This window comes from Bremia lactucae, linkage group LG12 (assembly GCF_004359215.1).
Source record: "Bremia lactucae strain SF5 linkage group LG12, whole genome shotgun sequence".
NCBI lineage: Eukaryota > Oomycota > Peronosporomycetes > Peronosporales > Peronosporaceae > Bremia > Bremia lactucae.
In genome coordinates this window covers 3,365,285-3,379,057 of record NC_090621.1, presented here as the reverse complement: position 1 = coordinate 3,379,057, position 13,773 = coordinate 3,365,285, and the positions used below count along the sequence as shown (strand labels likewise).

Below are 13,773 nucleotides of genomic sequence, written 5' to 3'. Positions count from 1 at the left end.
AGTCGGCTATCGATCTCCCGCAGGACCAAGCCACTTGTGTAATTCCTCCTGGTACTTAAGAATCGGCAATCAAAGATGGTTATACGTTAGCAGTGCAACGGAACACTACGACTTGTAGGGATATTTATTGTGATGAGTAGTCTCTCCAGACAAGCTATTGATTAGCCGTTTGGGCAAAAGCCACAACTTCTTTTCAGGGGCAAGACGAGACGGTTTAGTGTCTACGATCCCCAGGGTGGTACTCATTGAAGCAGGGGTACCACAAGAACTTTAATTCCGATGGCTTACGCCATCGTCATCATCTTTCACAGAAACACATGCAGGTGACCGTACGGGAGATCGTACGGGCGATGAGGGATCATCCTCATCGTCGGATCCAAATAGACTGTTTACACGTCTATCAGAATGAGCCCTCTCATTCGAAGGCTCATAGTCAGCCGCCTGACGGATATCAGGCGACTGTTCCATTCTCCCCGAGTCGGCCACTTCATCCGACTCGCACTCGTAGTCGACCTCCAAAGAGGGGTCGTATTCACGTGGTGAATTACCACGTGCACTCGCAACATCTAGTGTTGTGCGAGTGGAAGAAACTACGGTAGACGGAACGTCTACCGCAAGAGATAGCAGTGCGTCACCCGCGGCTGCACGAACCGCAGCCGAAGGCGCAGCACTATCATCACCCCGCATGAATTGTTTCTTCATGCGATGGAATTTAAAATGATGGATCTGACCAATCAAAATCATTTAAAAATTAAATGGTCACATAGCGACCACTCCATCTAATGACGTTCAGATTGGTTGTCGTTTAAGGGAGGGGTGATGTATCGGGGTGTATCGTTACATGAAATTAACACTTAAAGGTTGTTAATTAATTTATTATCTAAAAGGTAGATAATATTTGGAGGATATTAGTTTTTATAGTAATGTTCAGAATTCTTATCCATAAATAGGTATAGACCATCATATCTATTTATTCAGCAGACTAATCAGCTGTAGAGGTAATCAAAGAGAGTTACAGATAAGAATTCAATTACATGTTTAGTATTAGATTATAATTAAGTTAGCATTTAAAAGATAGAAAGAGAGACACTTCATTATATTAATACAGTTTATATTTTACCTTCCTTAAGCTAGTTACCTTAAAGAGAAGTCTTCCTCTGCACGTACTAGTGTACGTGAAATGACGTGAGGCACCAATCGCAACTGAAGCAGTGCGAAGTGGACTTGTACTGAAGCAGTACAAGTCGTAGTGCCCCGTTACAGATGACGCTGGGCGTCATCCCTCGTAATGTGAATGCACCCATGTGCATCACATACATCACAAATGTGAACCACACCCGAGTGCTGGGTCTAATTACTATTATTTAGTAATTGACCATCCCCTTCAGTACAACAAGTGTACTTAACGGGGACTGTGTAACATTAGGGCAACTTAAGCCCCTTACAAGTGCCCCGTTACATTATTCGACCGCTGAAATTCTTAAAAGGATCTAATACTTTCTCTTAATTTGGAATTATCGCGTCTAATGGAACCATTTAGGATGGGTGCAACACTTGCTTCTACATATTACAAACGGACGATTTCGCCGTGCCTTGAGGTCACTACCACCTCAAAAGGAGTCAACAGGAGGACACAGGTAAGGATAGAGAAACAGCTTTTTCGAACTGGCGTAATGATATCATACGTATAGATTGTGGGTTTCATTGCCACAAGTATTCTTGTTGTATATTTTTTTCTGAAGGCTTCGCTTTTGCCAAAATCTCGTGTCGCCCTTCAAAGTCTCAGATGGGACTAGTGTCAATAAGGGCAATTAAAGTCGCCTCGTCCAACTTGTATACACTAGACCGACCCGTAGGCTGTCGACGAAAATCATTTCCCTTTTGCTAAAGGTAAAGAAGATACGGAATGTCCTCTTTCAGGAAATAGAAGTTTTCCACCGCACGCCTTTTTTATAGTTTGCATCCAGATTCTTGTCCTTTCGCGAATACAAAAAGCTTAAAATAAGTCAATAGACGCGTGGTCTTACACACTGTGCTAGTAAAGATTTGGCAAGGTTTTTAATGTAGTTTTACTCTCCTAATTATGTCTGGTTATACTCTTCCCCCAGAGCGTAATTTTTTATATGTGCCGGTCGGTTTCGGTCCGAGATATGAAACAATGTCGAGAATCTTTTCATTACGCGACATTAAAAACGTTTTAACAGACTCGCATCGTTTCAAGTTTTTTTTCTTCTATCCGACTGATGTCTCTGTTTGTATTGTCTTGTGGTATTGGCGTGTGAGGTACTCCACACCATATCAATTACACCATATGTCTAAAATAATATCAGGCAAGGCGCATCTGCGCCATTTCCGCGTCTAATGAAACTGCTTGGCTGGCAATGGCTTTAAAATATTCATCGGGCGGATGAGCCACTTTAGTCTCAAATTTGAAAAAAGGACGGCGGTGCTTGAAAAAATTAAATTCAAGCCGAAAGGTTTTTATTGGACAAGATCGAGGATGCGTCGCACGTAAGAGCACAAGTCCGTCCGAGCACGCGCCATTCGCCGGGACGCAGCAGCGATGACGTCGTTGCTGTTTGATCTTGGTAGATCATGAGCTTTATGGCCATGATATCACTGTGACCGCGGGACTATTGCTTCAAGTCAACGAACCGTCTCAAACGAGCGTCTGGTAAATCGACTTTGTAAATGTCGATTTCTATTGAGATTGTAAGACTAAGGTGGTATGTTCGAGACGCGCTGTCTCTTCCAGTGCATTGAGGCAAAGGAACGAGCAGCTGGTTGGCAAAAAAAAAGGCTATCTCTTTGTGGCGAAAAGGAATGGCTTCATTATGGGCACAAAAGCACTAGGTCTATTGTAGATCTAAAGAGATGCGACGCAAAACGAACGTCTGTCAAACGTTTGGCGCGTGGTGGGAGCGTCGAGAAACAAGTCCGACTGAACTTGCCGAGAATCAGCAGCGATGGCTGCTCTCCTCTTCTGTGGCACCCGACCAGAGCTTAGTTCCACGGGCCATCCACGTCCAATAATTCACATCCACACTCGCTCTCCTGGGCGGCACGAAAAACGAGCCACCCAATTTTTAGATTGAGTGCATGACGTAATCGGGTGCCCATTTTCTCATGAATTTGAGTCGTTTTTAAAGCTTAAATGCACATTTCGTTGCCACGCACAGAATGTAGGTGCCCGGCATTTGAGCCACGTGGCCCGTTTTCTACACGGCGGAAATTTGCCACGGGCTACAAAAGTGTCTTGTCGACACGTCGAGGAACAATCTCGAGAGAGGCCTTACTTTATAGACCCAACCCGTAACGTCGCCAACCAAAGGGCTGGCGAGCAAGCTCAAGTCGCTCAAATTGGAATTTGCGCGCAACAGCAGACTCGCGTGGAGATCGCATGCCTCCCAAACCAGCCACAAAGGACGCGGACGACGCCCAGAAGCAGCGACAGACAAACCTCGAGATTGATCTGCTCAAGAGCGCGTGGATCCAGAAAGACCGCGAGTCGCCCCCGGCCCCGGCACGAAGCAATTGAACGCGTCTATTCCTCGTGGCGCATGGCGTCCGTGGCTCGAGCCGTCGAGCGACTGGCGTGTGCCGCCGCGACAATGCCAGCGGCGTTTTCGAGTGCCGTTTTGGGGCGCGCAAGAGAGCCTTCTCCCTATCTATTTCACTGGCTACGCGCCAAGTGTATTTACGTACTAAACATGTAATAAGTTATTCGAAGGTTGGTTGCAATTCGATTTATGGCCAATATGGGCGCGACGAGCAGCTGTTTCGACCGCAGCAAGTTGCCATTTCACGGCCACGTCGTGCATCGGAGAGGTGCCCAGCTTGACCGAGACGCAAGATTCGTGGTTCCTCTGCTCTCGAAAGTCCACTCTGCCCGTCTGTCGGCTGGAATGGCTCCCACGAAGGTCGTCCACCCTCGGTCACGTTCCGCCTGCGATCGTGTTATCGAACGAGCCCTTCTGTCACTTAATAAAGATATAGATTCCCAAGACTGACGTATAGTCTTGTCCATTTTGTAATATAGATTTGATTTTGAGAAGCGAACAGGTGAGGTGTGTACGATACACAAGATACACGACCAATGAAAAATGTCCAAATACTTGTTTACTTTGTTATAATTTGAAAAATGTCGCGTTGTAACACTTCATTGTAAAATCGTTATCCTTGGTGTCACGGTTTCACATAAATAGTATCATGCGATATTTGTGCACAGTGTTGCCACAGTAACATTTCCCATCTATTCTGTGATTCCATTTCGCCGTCATAGAAAAGAGCGCAATCACGCCCAAGAGTATTGTCTACACTTTGCATTTTAGCGACCAATTCCCTCTTTTTCATGCCCAGCTAAGCTTCAAGGCAGCACTCGCGATCATGTTCGTTCTTCTCGGTTGTTGATTGACCATCGTAGCGATTTCAGCTGCACTAGATCCCATCCAGCCATTTCCCAACAAATCAGTCACAAGATGTCTCTCCTTTGTCAAGGCGACGAAACGACACGGGACACGCGGAGGAGTCAAATCCTCAACGGGTTTCGCATCATGCACTCTTAAAGTTTCGTTCATTGCAAGCTGCTGATACGAATTTTGCATCACAAGAAATTGCAAAACTTACTCGATTCGTATCGTTCTATTATTGCAAGCTACCAAGCAAATTACTGTCAATTCTAATATTAAAAGAGTCAGAAGTTTCGCTTGCCACTTCGTTAGGTTTATAAAACAGATTTGTGCTTGTCTCGTGTATCTTCGGTCGACATTTATTCAATAAGAATTAAAGAAACTGTAGAATATAATAATGAATACTTGGAGAAAGACCAAGAGGCCCAACAATTGTTGCCCGAGTTATCACGTGCACCAATTGTTGGGCTGATTAACGTGCAGCTATTGACTTTCGAAATCAGCGACATCTTCTACAGTAGACGTACTGAATGTAGGGTGGCATAAAGAACGAGTGGGGCGAAGAATCACAAAAAACCTGGATAGACGGCGGTAGGAATTTGATGCGCTTGAAGGTCTCGTTTAAAAGAAATCGAACTTGATTTTTAAATTACTTGGTGAAGATCACCGAATTCTAGTTATTGATAAGAACCTTGGTGTTCGTTTCACAAAGAGACGTATCGCCACAGCAATGTGTCCTAAAATTGTTGACAAAGAACTTCATTGGCTGAAAATACGTTTTACAATCAAATTGGGCTCTTTCTTTTTAAACATTTGAGTGTGTTTTCTAAAATTGTAGTCTTATCACGTCCGAGTGCCCATTTTATAGGATCGTATCCATTATTGACCCGCAATGGATCCAATGATCACCACGGGGTTGGCATCTTCTACGCACGAAGCTGTGACTTCTGCCGCCATTGCGGACCTTCTCTCACTAAATCATACTTCAGTGGTCCAATGTCCGCACACAGACGATCTAGCGCGTGCCCTAGCTGTCGTTTCGCAATGTTACAGCGTCCCCGTGCCTTCCAGCGCGGCATCCACCATCTCAAAGGCGCTCACAGACGTCTCGGACCTTCTCCAGCACCATCGGCAAAACTCAAATACCAATCTTTCACCAAAATATACACAAGCGCAGTGCGTGATCATTGAGAATGGATTGCGGCTATTGTGGGCACACGTGACGATGTACCAGCTGCACGCGGCCCTGATTGATTTAGTGCGCACGATTGACTTTATGCCGCGTGCACTGGGTTTTTGGAGGCAGCTAAGGAAACACACTATTCGCGAGATACTACAGAGAGGACCGTTGCAGTGGTTACTGTCCCGAGCACAGCGAATTACAGTTCAAGAGACCATTCGGAGCTTGGAGGAGACACTCGAGGCGCATTTGGTTCTTTTTTTTTTTTGTAGCAAATTTGACAATAAGGATTGTAAATATCTCACTACGATGTTGATGTCTGAATGAGATAGAAAAAAATTGGCATGCTCAAGGAGCTAATGACAAGGTGTTCAAGTGCGTTTACAAACTACGAGGAATTGGAAAAACGGATGAAGGAGGGTATGGAAGTACTGGCGATTGTGTTCAGCCCAAATGGCATTGTGCCACCTCGTCGAGGCCACCGGGTATTCAAGTCACCGGAACCGATCCATTTCACAGCTTTTCACTTAAGTACGTTTTGGAGTGCGAGGTTTTGTACCCATTGGCGTGTGTCTACTCATGAATCATAGATGGCAACATGTTTGACAGGGAAAAGGAGGCAATCGCTTCGAGCAACGATGTCATCGCTTCACTAAGTCGCATGGAAACGAATTTAAGAATCTTTCGAACGGCCCAAGCGCAATTTTCACAGTGTTTCGAAACCGCGATGACCCCGTGTCGTCCTCCGTCAAAACTTCGTCAACGATGGCTCCAAGTCACGACAGTGGCGATCTGTTTGACGGCAGGAGGCGTCTGGGTCTTAAACAACCAAAGCGCGTTCTACGCAGGTATTGCTGCCGCACGCGCAGCATTCCGCGAGTTCTTGAGTGAACACATGCTCGAGCCACTGCAAGCGATTTTTGAAGAAGTTGTGTTGAATCAAAAGCCAGAGATTCAGGACGCGTTGGCTCTCATGGATACAAAAGAGAGCTTGCGTCGCATGCTGGCGGATTTCGTGAAAGATACGAATCCCAAGGTGTCGCCCATGGAAATGAATCGCATTATGAATGATATGGACATGTCGGTCGTATCGCTGCAGTACGAAAAGCAACTTGCGTCTGCCGTGAAGAACCTCATGACGGGCGATATCGTTCGGATGCTGCTAATCCAAGTGCAATTTATCAAAAAAGAGCTCATGGTCGCTATGGGAGCAATTGACGAGTTGATGCACGCGAACCAGCTCAATATGCAGATCATGGCGACCATTCCAACGTTTCTCGTCTTCGGTGGCTTGTACAAGTTCGTCACGTCGGCCTTTCACATGATTTACAAGCGTTTGAGCGACCGTTTGTTCTACGACTCGAATGAAATTGCTGGGTTCTTGCGAAACAACTTGCGCGACATTGAACGGCTATTAAACAAACAAAATCGCGGTTCGAATGGAACCGAGGACGCTGTGTTGGGCGTCCGCGATCTTGGGTTCCTGATCTTGTTGTTGCATCAACTACGCGACCTTTTTGAAGCCTACCGTGCGCTCTTTCAAGAAGAGGAACAAGAGCGGTTTGAAGAAGACTTGGATGATTTAATTGGGGAAGGTCTCCTCGTTTCGCAGCAATTGGCTGTCATTCAGCGCATGTACCACTCCCATCCGTTTTTATACAGTACCAAGCCACAGAAGGCGCGTTGGATTTTGGACTAGACAAACCACTTGTATTGAAAAAAAAAAAGCCGTAAACATACCAATCTAGCTGAGCTGATAATCCTGAGGCGAGTAATACTCCGCAAGCAGACGGTAAATGTACGAAGGCTGGTGGGCGCCAGTGTTTGTAATAAAGAGCCTCACGCACTCGGGTGGGACGTAATCGTACGCGGGATTCAATACCTCGAGCTGCCCGACAGAATAGAAAAAAAAGACCGACAATTAAGATAGTGAACCGCTCTATCCACTCGATATCACAAACTCGTACATTGTCCACAGTATCTTCATAATTGTAGATACTGGACGGCGCCAAGAGTTCTCGTAGGACGTCCAGGTCGTGTGCATACAGCGGCGACAACTTGATTAGACCTGCCACACAAACAACTGGCACCGAGCACTTTTTGGCAGCTAGCGCAATGTTTTGCAGTCCAGACTGCGCAATGAGTCCACCGTTTGCAACGACGGCAGCCGCAGGGACCACGACCTTGTTCACACGCGCCATCAAAGCAAACACCGCGCTGTCAGGGATCACGGTGACATGAATGCCGCTCTCGGCTAGTGCATGAGCCATGTGCTGTCCATTGAGCGACGGCGCAGACTCGACCACAATTACTTTAAATGAGCGCTTTTTTGCAGCGGTTTTAAGAAACGCTTCGACCGATAGCGACCGTCCAAACGTCAGAATTACTTCACTGTAATGAGAAATACCACAGCACATTAGCCATTAGGATATCTGTCGTAGAAGGGGAAGGCCGCTGTACTCGGTGTGAATGTATTCCATGGCTTGGTCGGCGATGTTGACGTGGAGATTATCAATTTCGTCAACGAGCTCGGCAATTCCTTCCATTACCGACTGTAGTATAAAAATGCATTTAATTCGAGTGACACACGTCCGTAGATGTAAAAGTAACAAACCAATTTGAGGTCGGTGATTGGAATGGACAGATCCGTGTCGGTCCCCGGCGTCAAAATTGTGTCCAGAGACCGCGACAAGTTGTTGTTCCGGTTCGAGGAGACGTTTGACGTGGGCGCCGCGATCGTGCGTAGGCCATTACCATGTGATGGAAGCTTAAGCGCGTTCAAGTGCTCTTCACGGATAATATATAGAACCCGACGCACGACGTTGCCAATCGCGAGCTCATGTGCGTGCGCTTTTGTAAGCATGTGGCCGAGCTGACGAATCTTGTCGAGAATCTCGCCAGCCGTCGACCATTCTACAGTCGCTAGCTGCATAGTAAAGTCAGTATCGATTTAATACATACGAAAAACAGGATGCTTAAGCTCCACACCACTTTGCTTAATACACTGGTTGTCATCTTGGCCGTCTCATACGAGCCATGCAACTGTCTACGACAAATGAAATGGTATCATGCGATTCTGCACCACAATTCTAGCAGCACAAACCTGCGCTTCAAACTCAGTACGAGCTCATCCACAAGCTCGCGTACGACAGGCCACTCGTCGAGCCATTCCGTAAGCTCCTTTGTCGGGGTGGCCATATTAAAGTTTTGGTTGGGGATCCAAAATTCGAATGCGGAACCCTTAATAGTAGCCCGTCAGCGAATTGCTGTTTGGTTCAACCTTTCATAACGAATTCCGCACGCGTTGGTTTATGCCCTAAGACAAGAAGTACAACATGGTACTAGGACTATTGCTTCGCGACGAGGAAGAGCGGCATCTATCGTTCGACTTTGAGTCGATCTTGCCGGAAGATGGAGACGAGCGTATGGATTTAGGTGAACACCGCAGCGGTGCGATCGTAGGTGTGGGTGGCGCCACGTTTGGACAGCAGGCAGCCAAGAAAGATTTTAAGCGCGGCACGGTCGTGTGTCGTCACTGGTTGCGCGCGTTGTGCATGAAAGGCGACAATTGCGAATTTCTTCATCAGTACGACATGTCGAAGATGCCTGAATGCCGCTGGGGCATGGAGTGTCAAGTCCCCGAGTGTCCGTTTCGACACGTGCCGGATGAAGAGCGAGTCGAGTGCGCCTTTTACAAGCAAGGCTTTTGTTCCCATGGCTCGAGCTGCCGGTACCGCCATATCAAATTAGCTCGCGAAGAGTGTCCTGAGACAGCGGATTTTGCGTTGCAGGCTAAAGCCGCGGACGAAGAGAATGTCAAGCGACGAAAAGCGCAGCCCGTGAATGAGTTTTTCAAGATTGCAATCTGCAAACACTGGGAGAAAATGGGATCGTGTCCATTTGGTGACGAATGCCACTTTGCGCATGGGGACACTGAGTTACGACCGTTTCCCAAGGGTGAAAAAGAAGAGAACGATGCACGAGGACGGTACTCGGGACTCGCTGGTCCAGAAGGGGGAGCTCGAGGACAAGTAGGACCTGCGTCAAGTCAGTTATTGCCGGATGAGGGCAAGATGGCCAAGTATTATGTCGTGCACGCGGCGAGTTATATGAATCTGGCGCATTCTGTGCATTATAAGCGCTGGGCGGTACCGTCGACTGTGTTGCAGCAGTTCAAGATGGCTTTAGAAGGCTCTTATGACGTGTTTTTAGTATTTACGATTCGATCGAGCAAGCAGTATCAAGGTCTAGCTCGTGTTTTGACGGAGGCATGTAGCACGATAAATCCATCACTTGGCACGGATTTATCAATCAACAGCGTGCCGTATGAAGTAGACGGGAAGTGTGAATGGACAGGAGCGTTTCCGATCGAATGGCTTTATAGCTGTGAGTGTCCGTGGGAGCGGTTGGCACAGTGTGAGAACAAGCAACTGGCGGTAATGGAGTGGTAAGATCCGTGACGTATTAGTTATAATTCCATAAGGTTTAACAATGTGCTTGGATAGTGAAAATGGTCACGAAATGGACGCGGAAACGGGGCACGCAATGGTGCGACTGCTCTTAAATCAGCCTGAGATTGTGCTTGACTATCAATCCGTCGAGGATGAAGCAATGCTGTCGGGTGGTTCTGAAGCGCTGGCACTTCGACGAAGGGAAGCGGCAGAGGCTTCACATAACGCATCGAAAGGGCCAGAATTGAACAACCTTGGGCCTTCGATATGGAAAGCATCGAAGCCTGGATTCGTGTTTACATGCACGACTCAGACGATTGACGAATGTTTTGGTCGCATGCTATTTGGCTTGGCTATTGAATTTGAAGGGCTGGCTCAGCAACATGTGACTCCAGGCACTCCATTGTTTCTTTTGAATTTGTCAGACCACCATTTGCTAGGAATCTTTGAAGCGATTTCGCCAGCTATCGTGAATCTACTGCCTGGTGCGTTTTGCCGCGGACCGAGCATGTCGTCGCCATTTCCAGTCCAAACGCGCTTTGTGATTATGCTGAACGCCCCCGCGCTCCCGATTTCAGACCCACAGATCCAGCAAGTCATTGGTGATAATGGTATCAATGTCGGTCCACTTTCTGTGCAAGTCACGCAACAACTCGCAAATGTGTTTGCTGAGCGCAGCAATGTCGTGTTTCCACCAATGGGTCCAGACCACTTTCGAAATCAGCCCGAAGCGGGTCTTTCCAATACTCGCCATGGTCCAGAAGGATCGAAAGATCCCACTGAGCCGGCGTTTCTAGAAAGACTTGTCGTCGGCATTGAAAATGACAATGAATTTGGTGTCACACGCCGTTTGATTGGACCTGCGGGATCGAATATGAAGCGCATTAGTGTCGAAGCTGGTGGAAATGCCAAGATTCGTGTTCGTGGTCGTGGGTCTGGTGGGTCTAAGGAAAGTGGATTGGACGATACGGATGAGCCATTAATGGTCTTGGTCTCGGCCGAGAACGAGCACAGCTTTCGCATTGCATGCGCTTTAACAGGTGAATTACTCACGGCGATTCATCGCGACTATCAAATATTTCAGCAATGTGGACCACCCCCGCATTTCGTCCGCGGGAATGGCAATTTCCACCGCGGTCCTCCTCCTCGTCACCTATAACAACAACCTTCTCAAGAGCTCGACAAGTGCCGTGTGTCAAGTATCCAAAAGATGCATCTACGTTATGAAAAACAAAAATCCCCTTCCTCGCTCTACCCTCTTCTTCTCGCTAGCCACTACAGAACACGCTTCGATGGCATGACATTCGAAATCGATTGCGCGTACGACATGAGCCGCTTCACGGACGTGAGGTACTTGCGTTGTGACTCGTTGTTCATCACATGAGCTTGTTTATTCGAGTGAATCTTTTCCCGTCCCGATCGCTCGTGGATGCCGACCATGGTCACACCAATTGGCCACGCGGCGTTGCCAATCGCGAGTTTAATGTACGCGTCATTTGCCAACACGAATTCCCCTTGCCGACAAAAGGTGACAATATCCACGAGTTTCGGCAAAATATCAGGCGGCACTTGACGATGTTTGCACAATTTAAACAATGGCCGGATGTAATCTTTGCACTGTTTCATCGTCTTGACCGCCACTTTTCCCTGGGCTGTCCGTTTCACATAATCCGGTCGCGTTGCCAAGTCGTTTTCCCATTCTTGCAGCATGCGCTTGAAAAACCGGTAAACCATCTTATCGGCATCTTTCGCGTCGTCTTCGTGGCTCGTGTCCTCGGAAGTGTTTGTTGTGTGATTAGTACCATGATGTGTTGTTCGATCCGTTGTTGCCTCAAACTCTTCGGCGTCTTCGGCGGCGTCCTCGGCCGAGTCTTTCGCATCTCCATGCATTCCTAAATCCCCATTCACAAAGCGGTTTCGTATACCATGACCTGCTTCCAGCTCCTCGTCGTGCTTAATGACAACGTCCATTTCCACGCGCCGTAGTCGATTCATGCGATCCGATAAACTCTCGCCAAAGAGATGAATCGGTTCGCCTAGTTCACGCAATCGTCGACGTAGATCTGGCCACGATAAAACACTTTCACTCTCGTACAATTGTTGTTGCTCTGTCTCCTTCACGTCTTCTACTGCTTCGGCGGGTGTTCCACTTATATTTGACGCCTCGAGCTTGCGTTTCTTCGTCGACGTCTGTGCTTCCTGGTCTTGCGCTTCCAAGAGAGACTCGACGTCGGCGCGACGCAAATACTTTTCTTTCGTTTCTTGTTTCTTTTCTTTAACGATCGAAACTTCCCGCTTCTTCGCGGCCATCACCTTTAATAGCGCCTCCATGAAGAAATGCAAATGGATTTTCGTGAAATAGAGCAACTTACGTGTTTTTAATTTTGTGGACAATTGTAACGGGGTGGATCGTTACATGAAATTAACACTTCAAGGTTGTTAATTGATATATTATCGAAAAGGTAAATAATATTTGGAGAATATTACTTTCCATGGTAATATTCTAAAAGCTTACCCATTGGTAGATATAAACCATTATATCTACTTGCTCTGCGGTCCAGTTAGCGCTGGACGCGCACAAAGAGAATGACAGATAAGACTTTTGGTACATGTTTTGTATCAGATTATAATTAAGATTGTATTAAGTAGGCAGACAAGAAGAACTTAATTATATATGTAACGGGGTGCTTCGTTACATGAAATTAACACTTAAAGTTTGTTAATTAATATGTTATCTTATATTACTATATAAAGTAATATCCTCCAAATATTATAAAGGTAGAGAATATTTGGAGGATATGACTTTATATAGTAAGATTCAGAATTCTTATCCATAAATAGGTATAGGCCATTATATCTATTTATTCCGCAGACTAATCAGCTGCAGGAGTAATCAAAGAGAGTTACAGATAGATAGAGATAATAATTCATTTACATGTTTAGTATTAGGTTATAGTTTAGTCAGCATTTACAAAGATAGATTAAGAGACACTAAACTATATTAATACAGTTTTCATTTTACCCTCTTAAGTTAACTTGTCTTAAGAGAAGTCTTCCTCTGCACGTACTAGTGTACGTCACCTAACGTAAGGCACCACTCGCAACTGAAGCAGTGTGAAGTGGACTTGTACTGAAACAGTACAAGTCGTAGTGCCCCGTTACACCTGGTAGCACTTTGTAGTCCGTCCAAGGACCACATTTCCCACATTTAACATGGACATGTTAGATGGTAGTGGGAATACGCATCACGTTTCCCCTGAAAGCTACTCCTTTCTAAGTGATATAGAAAGGAGTGCGGTTGAACGAATGAGTTCGACCGTAGGAAACGATGCAATCCTGGCATTACTGTCCAACTTAGACAGAGATGCCCTCCATTCAACCGTCGCCAAGTTCATACAACATGAACTTGACGAGATGAAGGAAAAAGTAGCCTTGCTGAATCAGCAAGGCTCTCAACAGGCGGAACTGTTGAGATTACAACAGGTACAGACCCCTGTACCTGGGATGACGCAAACGCGTCGTCCCGAAATTTAAAAGATTGAGACATAAAGTATAGGGGAGTCGAAGAAGACTCCCTCTTGAGATGGTTTGTCGAATTAGACGATGCCATAAGGGCACGTCACATTATCGACGAGCAAATGCAAATCGCATTCGCTCAATCAAATCTGGCAGGTCGTGCCAAAACTTGGGCATTGGGCCTTAAGTTACGCGACCCATATGTTTTTGGGTCGCT

The 13,773-nt window shown here is 46.6% G+C and overlaps 7 protein-coding genes across 7 annotated transcripts; 3 read left to right on the top strand and 4 right to left on the bottom strand.

Annotated features, from left to right (window-relative positions):
* Positions 1 to 3,297: 3,297 nt before the first annotated feature.
* Positions 3,298 to 3,821, bottom strand: CCR75_003481 (uncharacterized protein; the record flags this gene model as incomplete). The annotated part of the gene is made up of 2 exons (XM_067961575.1): positions 3,298 to 3,704; positions 3,770 to 3,821. 2 exons carry the CDS (start codon positions 3,819 to 3,821, stop codon positions 3,298 to 3,300), a joined length of 459 nt encoding a protein of 152 aa, XP_067820732.1.
* A 528-nt stretch (positions 3,822 to 4,349) lies between these two features.
* CCR75_003482 (uncharacterized protein) lies at positions 4,350 to 4,604 on the bottom strand (the record flags this gene model as incomplete). The annotated part of the gene is made up of 1 exon (XM_067961576.1): positions 4,350 to 4,604. One exon carries the CDS (start codon positions 4,602 to 4,604, stop codon positions 4,350 to 4,352), a length of 255 nt encoding a protein of 84 aa, XP_067820730.1.
* A 595-nt stretch (positions 4,605 to 5,199) lies between these two features.
* Positions 5,200 to 8,593, top strand: CCR75_003483 (uncharacterized protein). The gene is made up of 3 exons (XM_067961577.1): positions 5,200 to 5,841; positions 5,922 to 6,120; positions 6,180 to 8,593. The coding sequence occupies exons 1-3, from the start codon at positions 5,302 to 5,304 to the stop codon at positions 7,286 to 7,288; spliced, it is 1,848 nt and encodes a 615-aa protein (XP_067820731.1). The 5' UTR covers positions 5,200 to 5,301; the 3' UTR covers positions 7,289 to 8,593.
* On the bottom strand, positions 5,845 to 8,793 carry CCR75_003484 (uncharacterized protein). The gene is made up of 7 exons (XM_067961578.1): positions 8,693 to 8,793; positions 8,551 to 8,635; positions 8,204 to 8,515; positions 8,050 to 8,141; positions 7,557 to 7,980; positions 6,180 to 7,477; positions 5,845 to 6,120 (listed from the first exon to the last, which is right to left on the bottom strand). The coding sequence occupies exons 1-6, from the start codon at positions 8,785 to 8,787 to the stop codon at positions 7,334 to 7,336; spliced, it is 1,152 nt and encodes a 383-aa protein (XP_067820728.1). The 5' UTR covers positions 8,788 to 8,793; the 3' UTR covers positions 5,845 to 6,120; positions 6,180 to 7,333.
* Positions 8,794 to 8,924: 131 nt separating this feature from the next.
* CCR75_003485 (uncharacterized protein) lies at positions 8,925 to 10,040 on the top strand (the record flags this gene model as incomplete). The annotated part of the gene is made up of 1 exon (XM_067961579.1): positions 8,925 to 10,040. The coding sequence occupies one exon, from the start codon at positions 8,925 to 8,927 to the stop codon at positions 10,038 to 10,040; it is 1,116 nt and encodes a 371-aa protein (XP_067820729.1).
* A 40-nt stretch (positions 10,041 to 10,080) lies between these two features.
* Positions 10,081 to 11,199, top strand: CCR75_003486 (uncharacterized protein; the record flags this gene model as incomplete). The annotated part of the gene is made up of 1 exon (XM_067961580.1): positions 10,081 to 11,199. The coding sequence occupies one exon, from the start codon at positions 10,081 to 10,083 to the stop codon at positions 11,197 to 11,199; it is 1,119 nt and encodes a 372-aa protein (XP_067820726.1).
* Positions 11,200 to 11,315: 116 nt separating this feature from the next.
* Positions 11,316 to 12,371, bottom strand: CCR75_003487 (uncharacterized protein; the record flags this gene model as incomplete). Its single annotated transcript, XM_067961581.1, has 1 exon — positions 11,316 to 12,371. The coding sequence occupies one exon, from the start codon at positions 12,369 to 12,371 to the stop codon at positions 11,316 to 11,318; it is 1,056 nt and encodes a 351-aa protein (XP_067820727.1).
* Positions 12,372 to 13,773: the final 1,402 nt, after the last annotated feature.